A 16,676-nucleotide genomic window follows, 5' to 3' on the forward strand; every position below is an offset into this window, starting at 1 on the left:
AGCACATCAGGATCCAGAAACCATTGAGAAGTGGCAGCCATTACTTCAACTATAAAAAGTACTTTAGTATTGTCCTAATGGCAGTGGCTGATGCGGACTACAAATTTATATACGTAGACATGGGGTCATACTGGAGTGTCAATGACTCCGGCATATTTCAAAATAACACACTCTACCACCGGCTGGAGCAAAACCAACTGCACCTACCCGCTGACAAACCTTTGCCTGGGAAAACGACACCCACCTACCCATTTCTCTTTGTGAGAGATGAGGCTTTTGCCCTGTTTACCCACATTATGCAGCCATACCCTGACAGGGGCCTCGACCAGAAACAGCTTGTTTTTAACACACGGCTCAGCCGCACCTGCCGAATGGTGGAGCGTACCTTTGGAATCCTGGTGAACAAGTGGAGAATGTTCCACACACCATTGCTACTGAAGCCGGACAACACTATCCACGTTGTCAAAGCAGCATGCATCCTCCACAATTCTGTGCGCCAGGAGGAAGTGGACATCCCCAACGTTCCAGAGGTACTCCCACTTCGGCCAATGCGGAGGTGCGCGCAAAGGCTAAGAGTAGTCGCCCTTCGCAACAGGGATGGTGTGGCTGACTTTTTTACAGAAGGACAAGCATAAAATTTTGTTTATTTTGTTCATTGTTTATTTTGTTCATTGGTTATGTGGTTCATTAGTTTATTTTGTTCATTGTTTTATTTTGTTCATTTTTAATTAAAAAAAATATTTACGTTTGTAAATTGTTTGACTGGACATAATGTCGGTTGTGGGTTCACAGGCCATGTGTGTCTGAGCCCCAGGCAAACAGTCATGCGCCTGCGGCCCAGACACACGTGGTTGGGACACGGGTGGGTGGGATACGGGTAGTGGGTGGGACACGGGTAAACAGAGCATGCATTTCTGAGATGCAGGCAAGCAGTTGTGCACCTGCGGCCCAGACAAACGTGGTTGGGACACGGGTAGTGGATGGGACACGGGTAGTGGGTGGGACACGGGTACACAGAGCATGTTGTCTGAGCCGCAGGCAAGCAGTTGTGCGCCTGCCCCCAGACATACGTGGTTGGGACTGCGTGCTACATATTTACTATGAAACCACCCCCCACAACAAGAAATCACACAGCTGCAACACATCACAACCTCCCAACATCCATTGTAAACATACCTTTAACACTTTTCCGCTTCCGATTCAGTTGATCGAATCCCTGCACATAAGTTTTGCAGATGTCCTCCCACAACTTTCTGCACTTTCAGATGTTATTGTGTTCTTGATGTCCCTTGTCCCAGAGGGCAGGTTGCCCCTGCACTTGGAGAATCAGGTCCTCTAGAAATCCACACACTGGGATGGATCCCACTTCTGCAGCACTTCCAGGCCCATGTGCCAAACAAACAAGCCAAGATGGCCGCTGTACCATAGAGCTGTATCATAGAGAGTACACAGGAAAGCAGCTAGAAAGGTCCGTTTTTATCGCCAAAGTGTTGTTTAGTTCCGCTTTTTATTGGTTCCTATTGCCCTGCAAAACCTTCTGTTTCAGGTCCGCAGGGAGCAATGGTCCGGAAAATTAGGGCCTGCGGCATTTTTACAATCCGGGAACCTGAAAGTACGCAACGTATCCGTGCGAACGGACGGATGTGTATGGCCCCATAGATTAACATTGGATCAGTTCGCGTCCGGTCCGTTTGTACAGTATACGGTCTGGTTCCTATCAGCAAAAAAACGCTAATGTGAACCAGGCCTGCCACTCTGAGGCATAAACAAGACACACAGAGCCTGCAGGGGGCGTGCATAACTTATATTCATTACAACAGAGGCAGCCCATTCCTCCCTGGATCGACAAAGCTTGACAAAGAAAAGAAGATTAGATATATTACAGAGACAGCGCAACTAGAAAAGGCTGCAGTAATCCAGACCATATTAGAACAGGTATAAACAGCAATAAAACCACTGCGCTTCTGCACCTCCACTTGCAATCCAAGTAAAAGTCACCCTGAAAAATATCAAAAGTCGCACATAGTGCTAAGTACTGGATAGGCTGGTTCACATATAGCACCTCGTGCTGCACTCCTGTGGGTAGTGCCACCACCTTGGAAGGGATAGATAAATGTCCCCCCCCTCCGTGCTTACACTCACCAGAAACGTGTCTTGCGCTATAGCATATAGTAAGGTAGTCAGCCAAGAAGGTCCTCAATCCAGCAGAAAACTTCTAAAAACCTTTATTAAAATAACAGGTGACCAACCCTTCCAAGGTGGTGGCACTACCCGCAGGAGTGCAGCACGAGGTACTATATGTGAACCAGCCAATACAGTACTTAGCACTATGTGTGACTTTGAATATTTTTCAGGGTGACTTCTACTTAGATTGCAAGTTGAGGTGTGGAAGCGCGGTGGTTTTATTGCTGTTTGTGTCCTAGGGTGAAATGGCCCATATATTACTGCGATCCCCTGACTAACTATACTGATTAATACCATTGGAGGCGCAGTATCTGTTTACTACAGTAATTAGAACAGGTATAGGAACTTATTGGATAATTTTGTTGCAGAGTCTCTTGAAGCCAATATAGCTATCTACAGTATAAGGAGTTTAATAGTTCTGGACCACAGTATGCAGTTGGTTTTACTGACATCAAGTGACATGTCTTCTATTCGTATATGAAATAGTCATGTACACGGATGCTGCACAGCCATTATGGAATAACTTGATACTATCAGTGGTAATAATTAATAATACTACTCACATTACTAGTATAATATAAAAAATAATTATAACCTGTAAACAATCACAAATGCAATTAAATGTAAATAACTATTTGATTCTTTGTTTTCAATCACAAACATTTTTTACATTTTTGTATTTTTTTTCAACTAGTAAAACTAACCCATAGATTCTAGAATAAATGCTTTTTCACAAATAATGATGGCACTATGCTAGTTCTTTTGACCAGTTTAAACTTATTTATCTCTTTATGTACAGAGCAAATGCTGTGGTGTTGTTAACGGAGCTTCAGATTGGGGAACTATGAATGCTGTTCCCGTGTCCTGTAAATGCAATCCAGCAGACAGTACCTGTGGGACAAATGGTGTCTATAAAGAGGTAAGAGAAACAAATGTGAAAAATGTTTTATTCTGCACTACTGTTGCGTAAAGAGACACCAGCATTTCATAAAAATGAAATTTCCACTTACCTGGGGCATCCTCCAGCCCACCATAGGCCACAAGGTCCCCTGGCTACAGTACAGTAGCAGTAAAAAATATGTGAACCCTTTGGAATCATATGGATTTCTGCACAAATTGGTCATAAAATGTGATCTGATCTTCATTGAAGTCACAACAATAGACAATCACAGTCTGCTTAAACTAATACCACACAAATAATTAAATGTGTCCATGTTTTTATTGAACACACCGTGTATATATTCGCAGAGCAGGTAGAAAAGGTATGAATGATAGCAGGGCTCACTTTATGATGCTGTGTCCATCCATGTAACTGTGGTGTCCATGGTAATGGACATTTCATAGATATCAAAGTTGGAAGGAGGAAGTATCGGAGTCACGTGAAGTGCAAGAAGTGAACTGCCCCTGACTCTGTCTGCTTGTTCGGTACTGAATGACAATGTAGATGAAAATATACAAGTGCTCCCAAAATAGACCACAGCAGGTTTATCGAAACACTCTGCCAAACACATATAAAAGTTTAACTCAGCTCTTAAGCAGTTAAAATACAGTGTACAGAATACTTACATTGTGGGCCCCTATGACAAGGACCCAGCAGTTTAAATTAGCCTCAGATGTAACCACAGTACACATATAGGCATAAGTTCCAGTCAGAGAATGCCCAATCTCTCTTCCCTGATGATGGCGCCTCTCCAAAACTGGTAGGGAAGAGAGATTTGGCATTCTCTGACTGGAACTTATGACTATATGCGTACGGTACTGAAATGGTGCTGAAGTGTAGTTTTCGGGACAATTCAGTGTTCCAGTTTACAGCCAGCCAGAGGCGCCTCTAGAGACCAGCTGATAAGCTAATTGCCTAGAGCGCCAGATTTATGGCAGGCGCTTCGAGGGAAAAAAAAGTTTATTTTTCCTGTCCTTAGAGACTGAAAACTTAGGGAACGAAGATAAAAAGTTCTAATGAACGCCTCTACTGCTCAGCCTCAAATAAGGAATCTACAAACCTTTTGTCTACAACACTTTGTATGGCATTCCCTAATGTTAGTGTTATCTCGGGATCTAGAGTGTGTCTGTGTGACTCCTGTCCTGCCCGCCCCTCCTTATGACTTGAAAAGAAGAGGAGGATGTCTTTGTGTGCATTCCAGAAAGGACTAGCCAGGAGGAAGGAGGGAGATTTTCCCACAGGCTGCTGGTAAACTGTATAAGGCAATGTGAAGCACTAGGTTGGTTGAGGGAAATAAATGTACAATTTGATGGCAAGCTGGTAAATGTACACAGCATGATGCAGAAGAGAGGCGTGCCTCCTACAGTGTCCTTAGAAAAAAAAAACTCTGTTTGCTCTCATTATTGTAAAGACTGCATGTGGTCAGCTAGATAAGGTATTACACAGGTTGAAAAGATTTAGACTGTCCCTAGACTCCAGGAGGGCTGCCTTGTGTGAGAGACTGGCAGGACAGGAGTCACATTACAGGCAAGTGGTCTCTGTGTTATGTGGCTGCAATACAGATAAGATCTCTGCTCCATGCCAGGCTATTCTCAGTCTCTCTCCACGCCTCCTCTCTCCCTCATTCACCTTTGTCTCCCCCCCCCCTAGTGCTGGCTGCCTTTTCCTCCTCTCTCTGGATAGTGTAATTGTTAAGGGCTCTGCCTCTGGCACAGGCAACCTGGGTTCAAATATTTGCTTCTTTCTACTCAGTAAGCCAGCAGCCCAGCACCTCAGTAGGAGACCTTGGGCAAGACTCCCTAACACTGCTACTGCCTACTGAGCGAGTCAGCACTGAGTCTGCCAGGAGAAAAGTAATTATAAATATTCCTTGTTACTCTCTACTTTGCCCCCCCCCCCCCAATCTTACCCTTACAATTGAATCACCCAATCTTGTTATTAGTAACCCTAGCCTATAGCTGTCAATACATGCATTTATTTTTACAGACAGATTCTTTCAAAATGATCGAATATGGCGATTATCAACCACATCGATCAATCATCAATCCATGGCAAAATTGTACCAAAAGTACAATCAAGCAGTACATCTTTACAATTGGACACAGTGGTATAGTGGCGGTAGATTGGTGGCTCGTAGTATTGCACTGAACCACTACTACTGTAATACGTTTATTTTCTGGTGAAAAGCTGCCACATTGCGAATATTTTCATTGGGGGGTAGGGGGGGCCCCACAAGTTTCCTTGCCTGGAGTGACAAAATGGCCAGAGGCGCCCCTGCAGCCAGCTATGATTTTTCAGACATATCAGGTAATTTAAAATATGCTTGCCTGCAATAAGGGCAACAGTACCATGCACTGTGAACAGCAAATGACAAGCCTTGCACACAGTCTGGAAAGTTAATCTTTAGAAACGCCCAGTTACTATTTTCTGTTCTGGTGCTCAATCACCTCCGGTACCATTGGGGAGCAATTGTGTGTTCACATAAATTTATGTTTCCTCTTAAAGGTCAAAATGTGATATTTGTGCGTAAAAGTTAATACATTGTTTTTGCTTTTTTCTTCTAGACTTGTAAAACTGTACTTGTTGACTATTTCAAAAACCATCTCATAATTATTATCGGAATTGCATTTGGACTGGCAGCTGTAGAGGTATTATACGTTTTAACTGTTTTAAATTGGCAATGAGAACACTCTCTGACATTCTATTTATTTATTTGATCTGTTGACAATATAAATTAGGCACAAAGGACATAGGCTGCCCAAGTTTTGTCAGACATGTGCATTGTTGAGTCTGATTGTTTCACTGATTACACAGTGTATGGCTGCTCAGCTTTATCACATTGAGGGACAAATACCTGCCACAATATTACACTGAGGGGCTGAATAAATCCCAAAACCTCAGAAGTGTTAAATAATAGCAAGTGTTAAATCATGTGGTCTGTAAAACAAATTAATTAAACACTGTCAGGGGAATATTAGCTCACCCAAGCAGTACGAGAACTTTTCTATTGTCATTGCAAGTTTTTTTCTCTTTGATTTAGTTAGTGAATTTAGATGTTGGCCACCTCTTAGTCTCCTCCACACTGCGAGGGTGAAGACGAGAGCTACTAAGATCTCGCGAGACCCCTCCCACCCGGGCAGCTGCTTCTTTGAGCTCCTTCCATTGGGCTGCCAGTATAGGTCCATCCCCTCCAGAACTACCAGGAGCAGGGAGTACTTTTTCCCCTCAGGCTGTCCACCTGCTGAACTCCTGCCCCTCTTTGCCAGCACCGCCGTCCTGCGGCACCTTAGACCTTATACCTTAGATTGCGGAACCCCCCTATACACCACATGTGCGCAGCACAACCTTTCACCTTCCTAGTGCTGTCAAATTCCTGCTTTAAATTACATATTTTCAAGTTGTAAATGAAAGTATGTCTGTATTGCAATGTTGTGTTTATTGTTATTGCTGTTGTCCTTGTACTGTTGCCTAAGCCATGTGAACCGTCCGCAAACAATTCCGTGTACATACAGGATACCTGGCTAAAATAAAGTGATTCTGATTCTGATGGGTGGGTGGGGGGGGATAGGTAATATTGGAAATGTGGAAGATGATTGGAGATGAAATTTATCACATACTTTACCCAGGCGAAAAGTCATATTGATAACCTCAGAATGGTGCTCTTTGCATCTTTTTTTATTCTTTTTGGGGTAAATTTTATTGAAAATTGTTGCAGCCACCCCTTCCCCCAAGCCTTTTTACACTTGGTTTCACAAGTTTTCTTATAGTGCCTGATTGGTTCAGCCAGAAAGTATAGGGCTCTGCTGCATCAAAAATACCAGCCCACATGGCCTATGACATGGGGATTGCTCTGCAAATACCCAACCATATCATATTCAAGGGGGTTATCCCGAACTTGAGCTCAAAGAAGTGGGAATAACTAACCTGCACATGTGGTGGTAGGTCCTGGGGAGATTTTGTTGAATTATAGGAGCCCATTTTAGTAATAAGGGGATCCCCAGCAGTCCAGGCTAATGATCCACAGCCTTTCATACTTTCTGAATCACTGTCTGAGAATGAGTATGCAGATAAGATGTTTTGACTCTATTGGCTGTAGGATTTCTGCAGGTGTATGACTCATACTGAAACCAAAAGACCATTAAGACAGATGGGCAGCTGCAGAGCAGGGACAAGGTCCTCCAGCACCCAAGGCTGAGACACCAAAGTGCGCCCCTCCACCCCTCCCACCCCAGCTGTCACACACTGATTGTTGTTAAACTAAGAGGGCCACAGGGCCCACAACCTCCCCAACACCTTAATACCTAGTTATCTGGCTTGCAGTCACTGCTATGTATCCCCTTTTCTTATTTCTTTCTGCTTCATACACAATTAGGAATGACAGCTGAATGAATTGTGCACCCCCTCCTACACTGCGCCCTGAGGCTGGAGCCTCTCCAGCCTATGCCTCGGCCCGGCCCTGGGCAGCTGGCATGTATCAAATGATAAAAGATGGCATCCCCCATATTTCTTCCAGTTCTACTCTTCTTTAATCATTTATTGAGCACATTTAAAGGACAACTGACCTGAAAAGTATATGGAGGCTGCCATATCTATTTTTGTTTAAACAATACCAGTTTCCTAACATCCTGCTGATTTTTCATACATCAATAATGGCATTATAATACAGACCTGAAAGAATGCAGCAAGTGCAGTCAAACATCTGATCTACATGCTTCAGATCAGCAGGGCATCCAGGCAATTTGCATTGTTTAAAAAGGAAATAAATATGGCAGCCTCCATAACTCTCTCAGGTCAGTTGTCCTTTAAATTGTGACTTTTTTTATTTGCCTGGGTTTTTGGGTTTTTTTTTTTTTATAAGAACTTCTCTACACATTATTACATTTTTTTACATTGAAGCTCTGTTTTCTTTAATTATGCACCCCATGTTGTCAGCTGGAAATAAATACCCTGCAAATATATTAAGTGTAACCTTTATGCGTTTCATTTTTCAGCTCTTTGGCCTTGGATTTTCTATGACACTGTACTGCCAGATAGGAAAGAAGTGATGATGCATACAAGACACAGCAAACCGTGCAAGGCATGGTCTGGATGAACATAACTGCAATTTTTTTATATGCTATTAATATCTGGTCACTACAACAAGCAATGTATATACTTAAGAAAAAAGTATATTCCTGTGGTAGTTTAAAGTGAACCCGAGGTGAAAATAAACTGATGAGATAAACAATTATATTTATCTTCTGACTCCTAAAAATGACTTTTTTAGACATCCCAGGATTTTATTTTGTATTTAAACATTTAGAAAGTAGATTACATGTTTTGTTGTCTCTGCAGTCTGTTAGGTGTCCCTAAATTAAAATACATGAACTATATTGACCCTTTCTCTCTCCCTCTACTCTCAAAAATATGTAGATAAATGTATTCTGTCAGGAAAACTTTTATGGCTGTAATTTGTTTATCAGTGATGTTTACTATTTTCCTGACAAGGTACTGACAAGACAGAAGCTGTCACTTCCATACTTAAATATTAACTCTTTCAGGCAGCGAGATAAAACAAGTAAAACACCCTGGTTATAAATATGTTTAGTACTGTACATACACATGTTTATCTCATCCTGTCACATGTCCCCTCGGGTACACTTTAAGGGTAAGCTCACACTGAATCCGTAGTGATGTGCATGCAGCACATTGCAAAGGATTTGAACGTCTTCTAGTAACATGCATGACGGCACATGGTGCCTCATCATCACCAGTCTCCTGTAATGTGTGTGTAAAGCTGGCCACTAACGGTCCAATTTCTAGTGAAAAATCGTTCGAGCGATCAGAAATTTTGATCGGACGAAAAATCGTTCACTACACCATCAACTAACCAATCATTGCTTCCTATCTATCACGACCACCAAGAAAATCCAAATTTTCGTTCGACGAAAATTCATTCGGGCGACATTTTTTTCACTCGTTAATAATCGATTGTGTCCACCAATGGCGATTATTTACAACCAATCCGATCAGAATTTCTGATCGCTCGAACGATTTTTTGCTAGAAATTGGACCGTTAGTGACCAGCTTAACATGCACCTTGCCTGGTAGTGCAAAGCTCAACTTGTGTTAATATAACATAACAAAGCCTGATGTACTGCGGAGCCAACACAACAATGTGAATGGGACCATTGTGGGACCACTGCAGCATGCTGCTGGGCCATTATAACTTATAATGCACTGCATAGTGTGAACTCACCCTAAACTCTGTTAATATATTATATGTACACATATTATCTTTAAACTGTTGAAATGTCACTTTGCTGTTTTGAAAACAACATTTTTATAAGGACTTGCTCAAAACTGCTTTTCTGTTATTAAAATTTGGCTTTCTTGTTCCTAAGGTTATCCTTATTTAGTTGTCATAGATTACAAATTATATTTATGTTGGCTACACTTCACATTATAAAGCCAATTTTACCCATCTAGTGTTTCAATCTCAACCTTAATTTGCTTTTGCTAATAAAATATTATGTTGTATCTTAATACTGCAACACCTAATACCTTACATGTTTGCAGTGTTATATTTGTAGCATTAGTCATTATTAATCAACATGCTATGAAACCTTCCATAATGCTACCTTTCTGTCACCCAAAAAAGTAAAGCCTTGTTCCCACTGCAGGCAACTTCATTTTGCAGGTTATACGATCTAAACGCAAGGACACTAGTTTAAAAAAACGTGGCACTCCAACCTCACGAATCAGGAAAAAAGGACGTAGGAGCTCTTATGGAAAAAATGGCGCAGCCATAGGCGCCTATTATAAAAGCCGCAACCAGCGGCAAAGAAAAGTAATTTGTACACTTGGCGGCGGCCGCTATTGGGTGCTTCCAGGCACAGAAATTTACCTTGTTTGCACCAAATCACAGCTTTTATAAAGTGGCAATGAAGGTAGATTTAAGCACCCAGATGCGCCCAATTAGCAGCAAGCAAGGTGAATTTCGGCACCTGGCTGGCTTGCAGAAATGCAAATTGCTGCATTGACTTGACTGAATTAAGATGCAGTACTGTAGTGTATGTTATGTGCTTGAGTGCACCAATTTCTGATATGGTAAGCTTCTGATATAATAATAAACTACTTTGCCCGGTCCGTTGAAGTTTACTATAAAGGGATTCTACTGTATCTCCATATAACCTGTGGTGCCATTAGAAATAGGAGAGAACATTTTTTCCAATAGTAACACAAACAGCAACAAAACTTGATAAGCTAACATCTTCTTTTTTACCCTTTTTGAAGTGTTTTAATATTATCTGTGTTGCTATTGGATATATACATTCACATCCCATGGTTTCATTGACAACAGCAACTGAGATGAACCTTTTAATTGGTAAATGCCAACAGCAAAAGAAATACAAAACGACACAAACAAACAAAAAAGTGAATAAAGGGTTGAATCTTTTCTTATTCTTTCCAAAATAAAATCTTTTGGCTATAGTCCTACTTTGCGGTCGATGGATAACATCTCTAACCTCCTAAATGTGGTAATCTATGGAAAGGTATTTGTGCTTTCTAGTACAAATTCCAGCTGATTGCAAACAGAAATAAATAAAGGGTTATTTTCACAAAGCTTTCAAAGTATATTACATTTAATGAAGCAAAGCTTTTTAAAGATTGTTTATTGTTGGAATCATTCAAAGCCGGGCAAGCCAATAACAATAATTTCCAAAGATAGTCTTCAGGACATAAACTACTCATATGTTGGCAGTCAGATGTTTCTCCAGACCATCACTAGTGCCTCATTTTCTCTTTATATACTTGCATGTCTTAAATTTATTACCACATAGTCATATATGGCAATAAATATTATATGTTGATACTAAAGCACAACCACTGCAATAAAGTCAGCCTACAAGAATATGTCAACCTCCCCCAAAGCGGGACATATCATTTAGGAAGACTTTTCCTCCCATGTATGTGTCAATGGGTAAAAACATTGGGGTTAAGGGGTCTCTTCATACAAAGTGTGCAACCAGGGCCGGCTCTACACTTTTTGCCACCTGAGGCGAACTTGTGAGTATGTGCCCTCCCCCCCCCACGACTCACCAAACCATCCGCAGCGTATTGCCCCCACTCTGTTTACCTCCCCGCTTGTCAAATCACGTACTCCGCTCCGTCTATTAAAGCAGGGCTACAACAAAAATGGCTGCTGCTGTCAGCAAATGCGGCCGCTGGCAGCCATTTTCTTGTAGCCCTGCTGTAATAGATAGAGCGGAAGACGAAATCTGACAACAAAGCAGGAAGGAAACAGAGTGGGGGATGCGGCCTCACATACCAGGGGGCTGCCGCCGGGCTTCCAGACGGGCGGCGGTAAGGCAGGCAGCGGCAGGCCAGGCGCTTCCCTTCCTGTTTCTGCCTGGTGCCGCCCCCACACTTCTGCTGCCTGAGGAAGCTGCGTCACCCGGCATCATAGGTGGTAAGGCACTGTGTGCAACTCTACAGGACCCCTGTGCATTTCCCCACTTTCCCTAAATGCACGGTGTGCAAGCTAAGGGTCATACAAAGTCAATCTTATAACCAGATGGCTAACCAGGGCTCAGATAAGAAAGTTGTTGTTTTAGTAGAGGTCAAGACAGGTAGCAGTCCAAAAGTCAGTTAAACAAAAGGTCAAAAAGCGAAATAGTCCGTAGCACATCGAGCAAGTGTAGGTTTAGTACACTAACCACTATCGCAGGGGAGGTGCACTTGCGAGTGACAGGCTTTATTTGGGCACTGGGCAGGGGCCAATCAAGTGGGGTTAATAGTCCTACCGTAGTTGCCTTTGGATGCTCTAAGAACAAAGTACCCAATCGGCGATAAACCTCACTTTCATAATTGCTCACCAGCTTCCCAGCTAACTGCACCAACTTTAATTCCTAATTCCAATGGCTTTTTCACAAGACATGTTATTTTTAGCATTTACCATATAATTGTTTGCTCAAATACAGTAAACATGTAAAAATAAAATGACTCTGTGAGCTATTATACACTACTGTGACACCTCAACAGTTAAAAGGGAACCTGAGGTGAAAGACATTGAGGCTGACATATTTATTTCCTTAAATAATGCACAATGCCTGGCTGTTCTGCTGTTCCACTGCCTCTAAAGGTGCCCATTAACCCTCCTGGTGGTCTATTAAAAACCGCCAGGGGGCAGCACAGCCGTTTTTTTGAATTATTTTTTTTAAATCATGTAGCGAGCCTAGGGCTCGCTACATGATAGCAGCTGAGCAGCGGCATCCCCCTACCCTCTTCGATGGCCTCCGGCGATCAGCAATCAGGAAATCCCGTTCAAAGAACGGAATTTCCTGGAGGGCTTCCCCGTCGCCATGGCGATGGGGCGGGATGACGTCACCGACGTCATGGACTCCGTGACGTCTAAGGGAGTCCCGATCCACCCCTCAGCGCTGCCTGGCGCTGATAGGCCAGGCAGCGCACGGGGTCTAGGGGGGGGGGTGCTCTGTGGCGCGGATGATAGTGGCGAATCAGCGCGGGTGGCGGCAATCGGTGTGCTCACGCAGCTAGCAAAGTGCTAGCTGCGTGCAGCACAAAAAAAAAATTGCGCAAATCGGCCCAGCAGGGCCTAAAAAAACCTTTTGCGCAGCTTACCCCGAACTACGTTCGGGGTAACCGCCAGGAAGGTTAATGATACAATCTGCCAAACAATCATTTCAGCTGTATAATAAATTGGAAATGAATGGTGATGCCCACTAACAGCCGAAACCCGCCAAACAATTTCATCAGACTGATGGGATTGATCTGTTTTTCGGATCGCTCCCATCAATCTGATAGGATTGGTTGCAAGGTTTTTGCCAATGGGCATGACTGATGATCATTCCTGATTGCTTACCGCGGTGATCAAGAACGATTAATCGTCCGTGGGATTGTATCGTTAATGGCCACCTTTGTACTTTTAGCCGTTGACCTTGAACAAGCATGCAGATCAGATGTTTTTGACAAAAATCTGACAAGATTAGCTGCATGCTTGTTTCAGGTCAGTGTTTCAGACACTACTGACCATAAAGATCAGCAGGGCTGCCATGCGACTAGTATTGTCTCTCAGCTTGGGTTCCTTTAAGCCCATAACATTCTTAAAGGAGCGCTATGTGTACCTAAATAAAAGATATCAAACACCTCAGTTGTTAGATACGGTGCAGAATTTTGGTGTTCTTCACCGTGTACGCAAGGCAGTCATGAACCTTTTAGCTCCATTACTGTTCAGGTAATAATGAGCACTTGGCATGTCAGAAATGGGCACCGCATAATTTCTTCCTCCATTGTGTAGAAAGGTGTATTTTGCTCCAAGTCTTGCTTAATGGCACACTCCTTACATGCTGAAATATTGAATGATTATAGGTGCCGGGCTATACAAAGAACCTGAGTAATAGTTCATGTGAGGATTAAGTAGTGATGTTTTAGTATCAAATTAAGTACAAAATACTGTGCCCATATGTTGAAATAAAACACATGTCTAACAGATGAGTGATGTTATACTGAGATTGTTAGTCTTGGCAAATATAGGCACATAAAATGCGTATCCTAAAATATCATAAAATAGTTATTCAAATGAAAATGTGCTTTTGTTGAGAAACACATGGTTACAGATAATAATGATTACCACACAAAGGTTAATATTGTTCCATTTAAATTAATTTGAACATCCAACAACACCATATGTGCTTTAATGCTTGATATTACTAGGGAAGCATTTATCCTACCTGTCTCTGACAAGTAGCACGCAGAAATATTTAGAATCTACTATCACCATGGAGACAGCAGAGTTATAAAAGGCTGATCAGATCCAGCACCCAGAGTGGAATCTTTTTGATGGATGTACTTTAATATGTGTGTGTGCTTAAATACCCAATAAAGTTTTTCTCTCATCTCTCCTGTCGGCAAAACAATAGACCAGCTTTAACCTGATTTATTTAATAGTTCTTCTAACAGCATATTGGCTCAGAAGAAGTCAATTGTCTTCAGCACTTGTGAAACATGAGTAGATGTGATATTTCAAGACCAGGGATGTACAGCTTGAATCACGTTGGGCCGGTATTATTCTATGTAAAAGATCACAGCTCTCATAAATAACCTTGGTGAAAAAATGCCTTAAAAAAAAAAGGTTTTATATTGCCATCATACATAACAACTGGCATACATACATACAAACAACTGTGAAAGAAAGCCTAGAAACAGCCTTCAGATAGCTGTCACACTTGCAAAGTGTAATCTTGGACATCAGCTTCCCTTTTCATGTGTTTCTCCCCATTTGCAGTCTTTTCTTTCATGTGTAGGAAACCCTATTTCATGTCCAGGTGCCCCCTCCCCGGGCTGCAGCTACCCAATGCAGGGCCTTGGTGGCCTTTCTTGAAATCCGGCCCTAGTAATCCAACAGCCGTCAGTACATTTGCGCTTATCAACACAATCATTAAAGATGAACCGTAACATAATGGATAAAACTGCTTAGTATTTGCAGTATTAAGTTATACATTTTTTAATCAGTGTTTGCCCATTTTAAAATCTTTCCTCACCCTGCTTTACATTGCGAAATTTATCACAGGTGGCAACATCTTTAGTCCTGTCAGGTGCAGCTCTGCAGATTGTTTGTTTATGACTGATATTGTGGTGAAACCCCTCCCACAAGAAACTCTGAGGACCGTGGTACTCCTGGCAGTTTCCTGTCTGTGAACCTTGTTGCATTGTGGGAAATAGCTGTTTACAGCTGTTTCTAACTGCCAAAAAAGCATGCAGCAGCTACATCACCTGCCAACAGTAAAAATGTCACCATGTAATAAATGTCAGAATGTAAATCAGGGATTTAAAAGTTTTTACAATGGGCAAACGCTGACTAAATCATTTATACATAATTATTGTAAAAATGAAGCACTTTTTTTATTACATTATTTTCACTGGAGTTCCTCCTTAAGTGAGGCTGGTACAGAGAAAACAAGAGATTTGATAAAGCCATGATAAGAAATGATCCATGTCAATGTGATAAATTCACACATGCTGCTGCCAAGGCTCCATCATTTAATGTGTGAGTTCTGTCAGGCGCCTCCTCACTTGTACACTGCTTGCAATGCAGGGGCTGTAGCAACATACAGCTCTTCTGTTGCTTTCCGATGCAGTGCAGATCTCATTGCACATTTAATGATTTTATGCAAACTTTGTGCAGCTTGTAACTGTGACAATCAAATCCAGTTCCTGCTAATTTTTTCTGGCCTAAGTCCAAACTGTTTACAATTTGCATTAAATTTGCATGAAAACTGCAATTATTAGCTTCAGCCCGTCTCTATGGGCAGGTGGGGAGGGGGGTGGAGTAAAAGGGGGGGGGGGGGTAACTACTACTTTCTACTTCCTGTGAATGGTGCACCACCGGAGAGCAGTCAGGTGCAGGGCCGGATTTAGACCAAGGCCTCCTAGGCCATGGCCTAGGGCACTACAGGAGCAAGGGCACCAAAGCAGCAGGGTAAACTGGTGCACCTTTTGCAATCTTGCAAATGCTGCAGTGGAGGGAGATCAGGCTTATGCTTGACCGCGGTATTCCGCTGCTAGCGATCTGTACAGCAGTCACCTTGCCCTCTGTGCACGTTTGCATTGTGGCCGGCAGCTATGGACTTGGGAGACAGAGAGAAAGAGGAAGCTTCTGCACTGGAGACGAGTGACACGAATGAGTGACACGAATGGCTGCTGCAGTGTGAAGACAAGCTGGCTATCTATACTGGAGGAAAAGGGGAGGGGTCATCTGGCTACCTATACTGACGGAGGATGGCTGGTGACAGTGGCTTGGGCGGTAAAGAGTACAAATCCGGCCCTGGCCAGGTGACAGGTGAATGTCGCCTAAAGCCTAGAAGGTGAGTTATTGCTGCAGGACATCTCTTCCATGGAGGGGGAAGCACGGAGCAGGACCCAAGGAGAGGGAGGAGTCGGCACCCTCTCCACGAGGTTAAGTGTTCTGTGCAGCCATTGCTCCCCATCCTCTGTATTCCGACAGGTTGGGGGGTGCACTTATGGCTGGCTAACCTATACTGGGGCACCTATGGATGGATAACCTATACTGGGGGCACGTATGGCTGGCTAACTTATACTGGGGTCACCCATGGCTGGCTAACTTATACTGGGGCTCCTATGGCTGGCTAACCTAAACTGGGGTACCTATGGCTGTCTAACCTATACCGGGGGCACCTACGGCTGGCTAACTTATACTGGAGTCACCCATGGCTTGCTAACTTATACTGGGACTCCTATGGCTGGCTAACCTAAACTGGGGCACCTATGGCTGTGTAACCTATGCGGGGGCACCTATGGCTGGCTACTGTCAGCGTGCAAGAGGACTCATGCCTGCGCAGTAGAACAGAACTGCTCACACACAGTATTTTCCTCTGAGTATGACTGGCTCCATGCTAGTGCACATGCACAGGCCATCCATGCACCTGCACAGTGTGACTATGCTTGCACACAGATAGGAGTGAGTAATCGGCACGGCAGATTACACGGTCTTGTGCCCTGAAGAGCCGGGTAACCCGGCGAAACCGGTCGG

At 43.1% G+C, this 16,676-nt stretch overlaps 1 protein-coding gene across 1 annotated transcript in view; it reads left to right on the forward strand.

The window, feature by feature from the left end:
• TSPAN8 (tetraspanin 8) overlaps positions 1 to 9,502 on the forward strand; it is a 52,663-nt gene extending 43,161 nt beyond the window's left edge. Inside the window, exons 6-8 of the mRNA XM_068272750.1 lie at positions 2,984 to 3,103; positions 5,689 to 5,772; positions 8,116 to 9,502. Coding sequence (XP_068128851.1) covers positions 2,984 to 3,103; positions 5,689 to 5,772; positions 8,116 to 8,169 — 258 coding nt within the window. The 3' untranslated portion in view covers positions 8,170 to 9,502. The remainder of the gene's footprint in view (positions 1 to 2,983; positions 3,104 to 5,688; positions 5,773 to 8,115) is intronic.
• The last annotated feature ends 7,174 nt before the right edge of the window (positions 9,503 to 16,676 follow it).

The sequence above is a fragment of the Hyperolius riggenbachi genome, chromosome 3 (genome assembly GCF_040937935.1).
Source record: "Hyperolius riggenbachi isolate aHypRig1 chromosome 3, aHypRig1.pri, whole genome shotgun sequence".
Lineage (NCBI taxonomy): Eukaryota > Metazoa > Chordata > Amphibia > Anura > Hyperoliidae > Hyperolius > Hyperolius riggenbachi.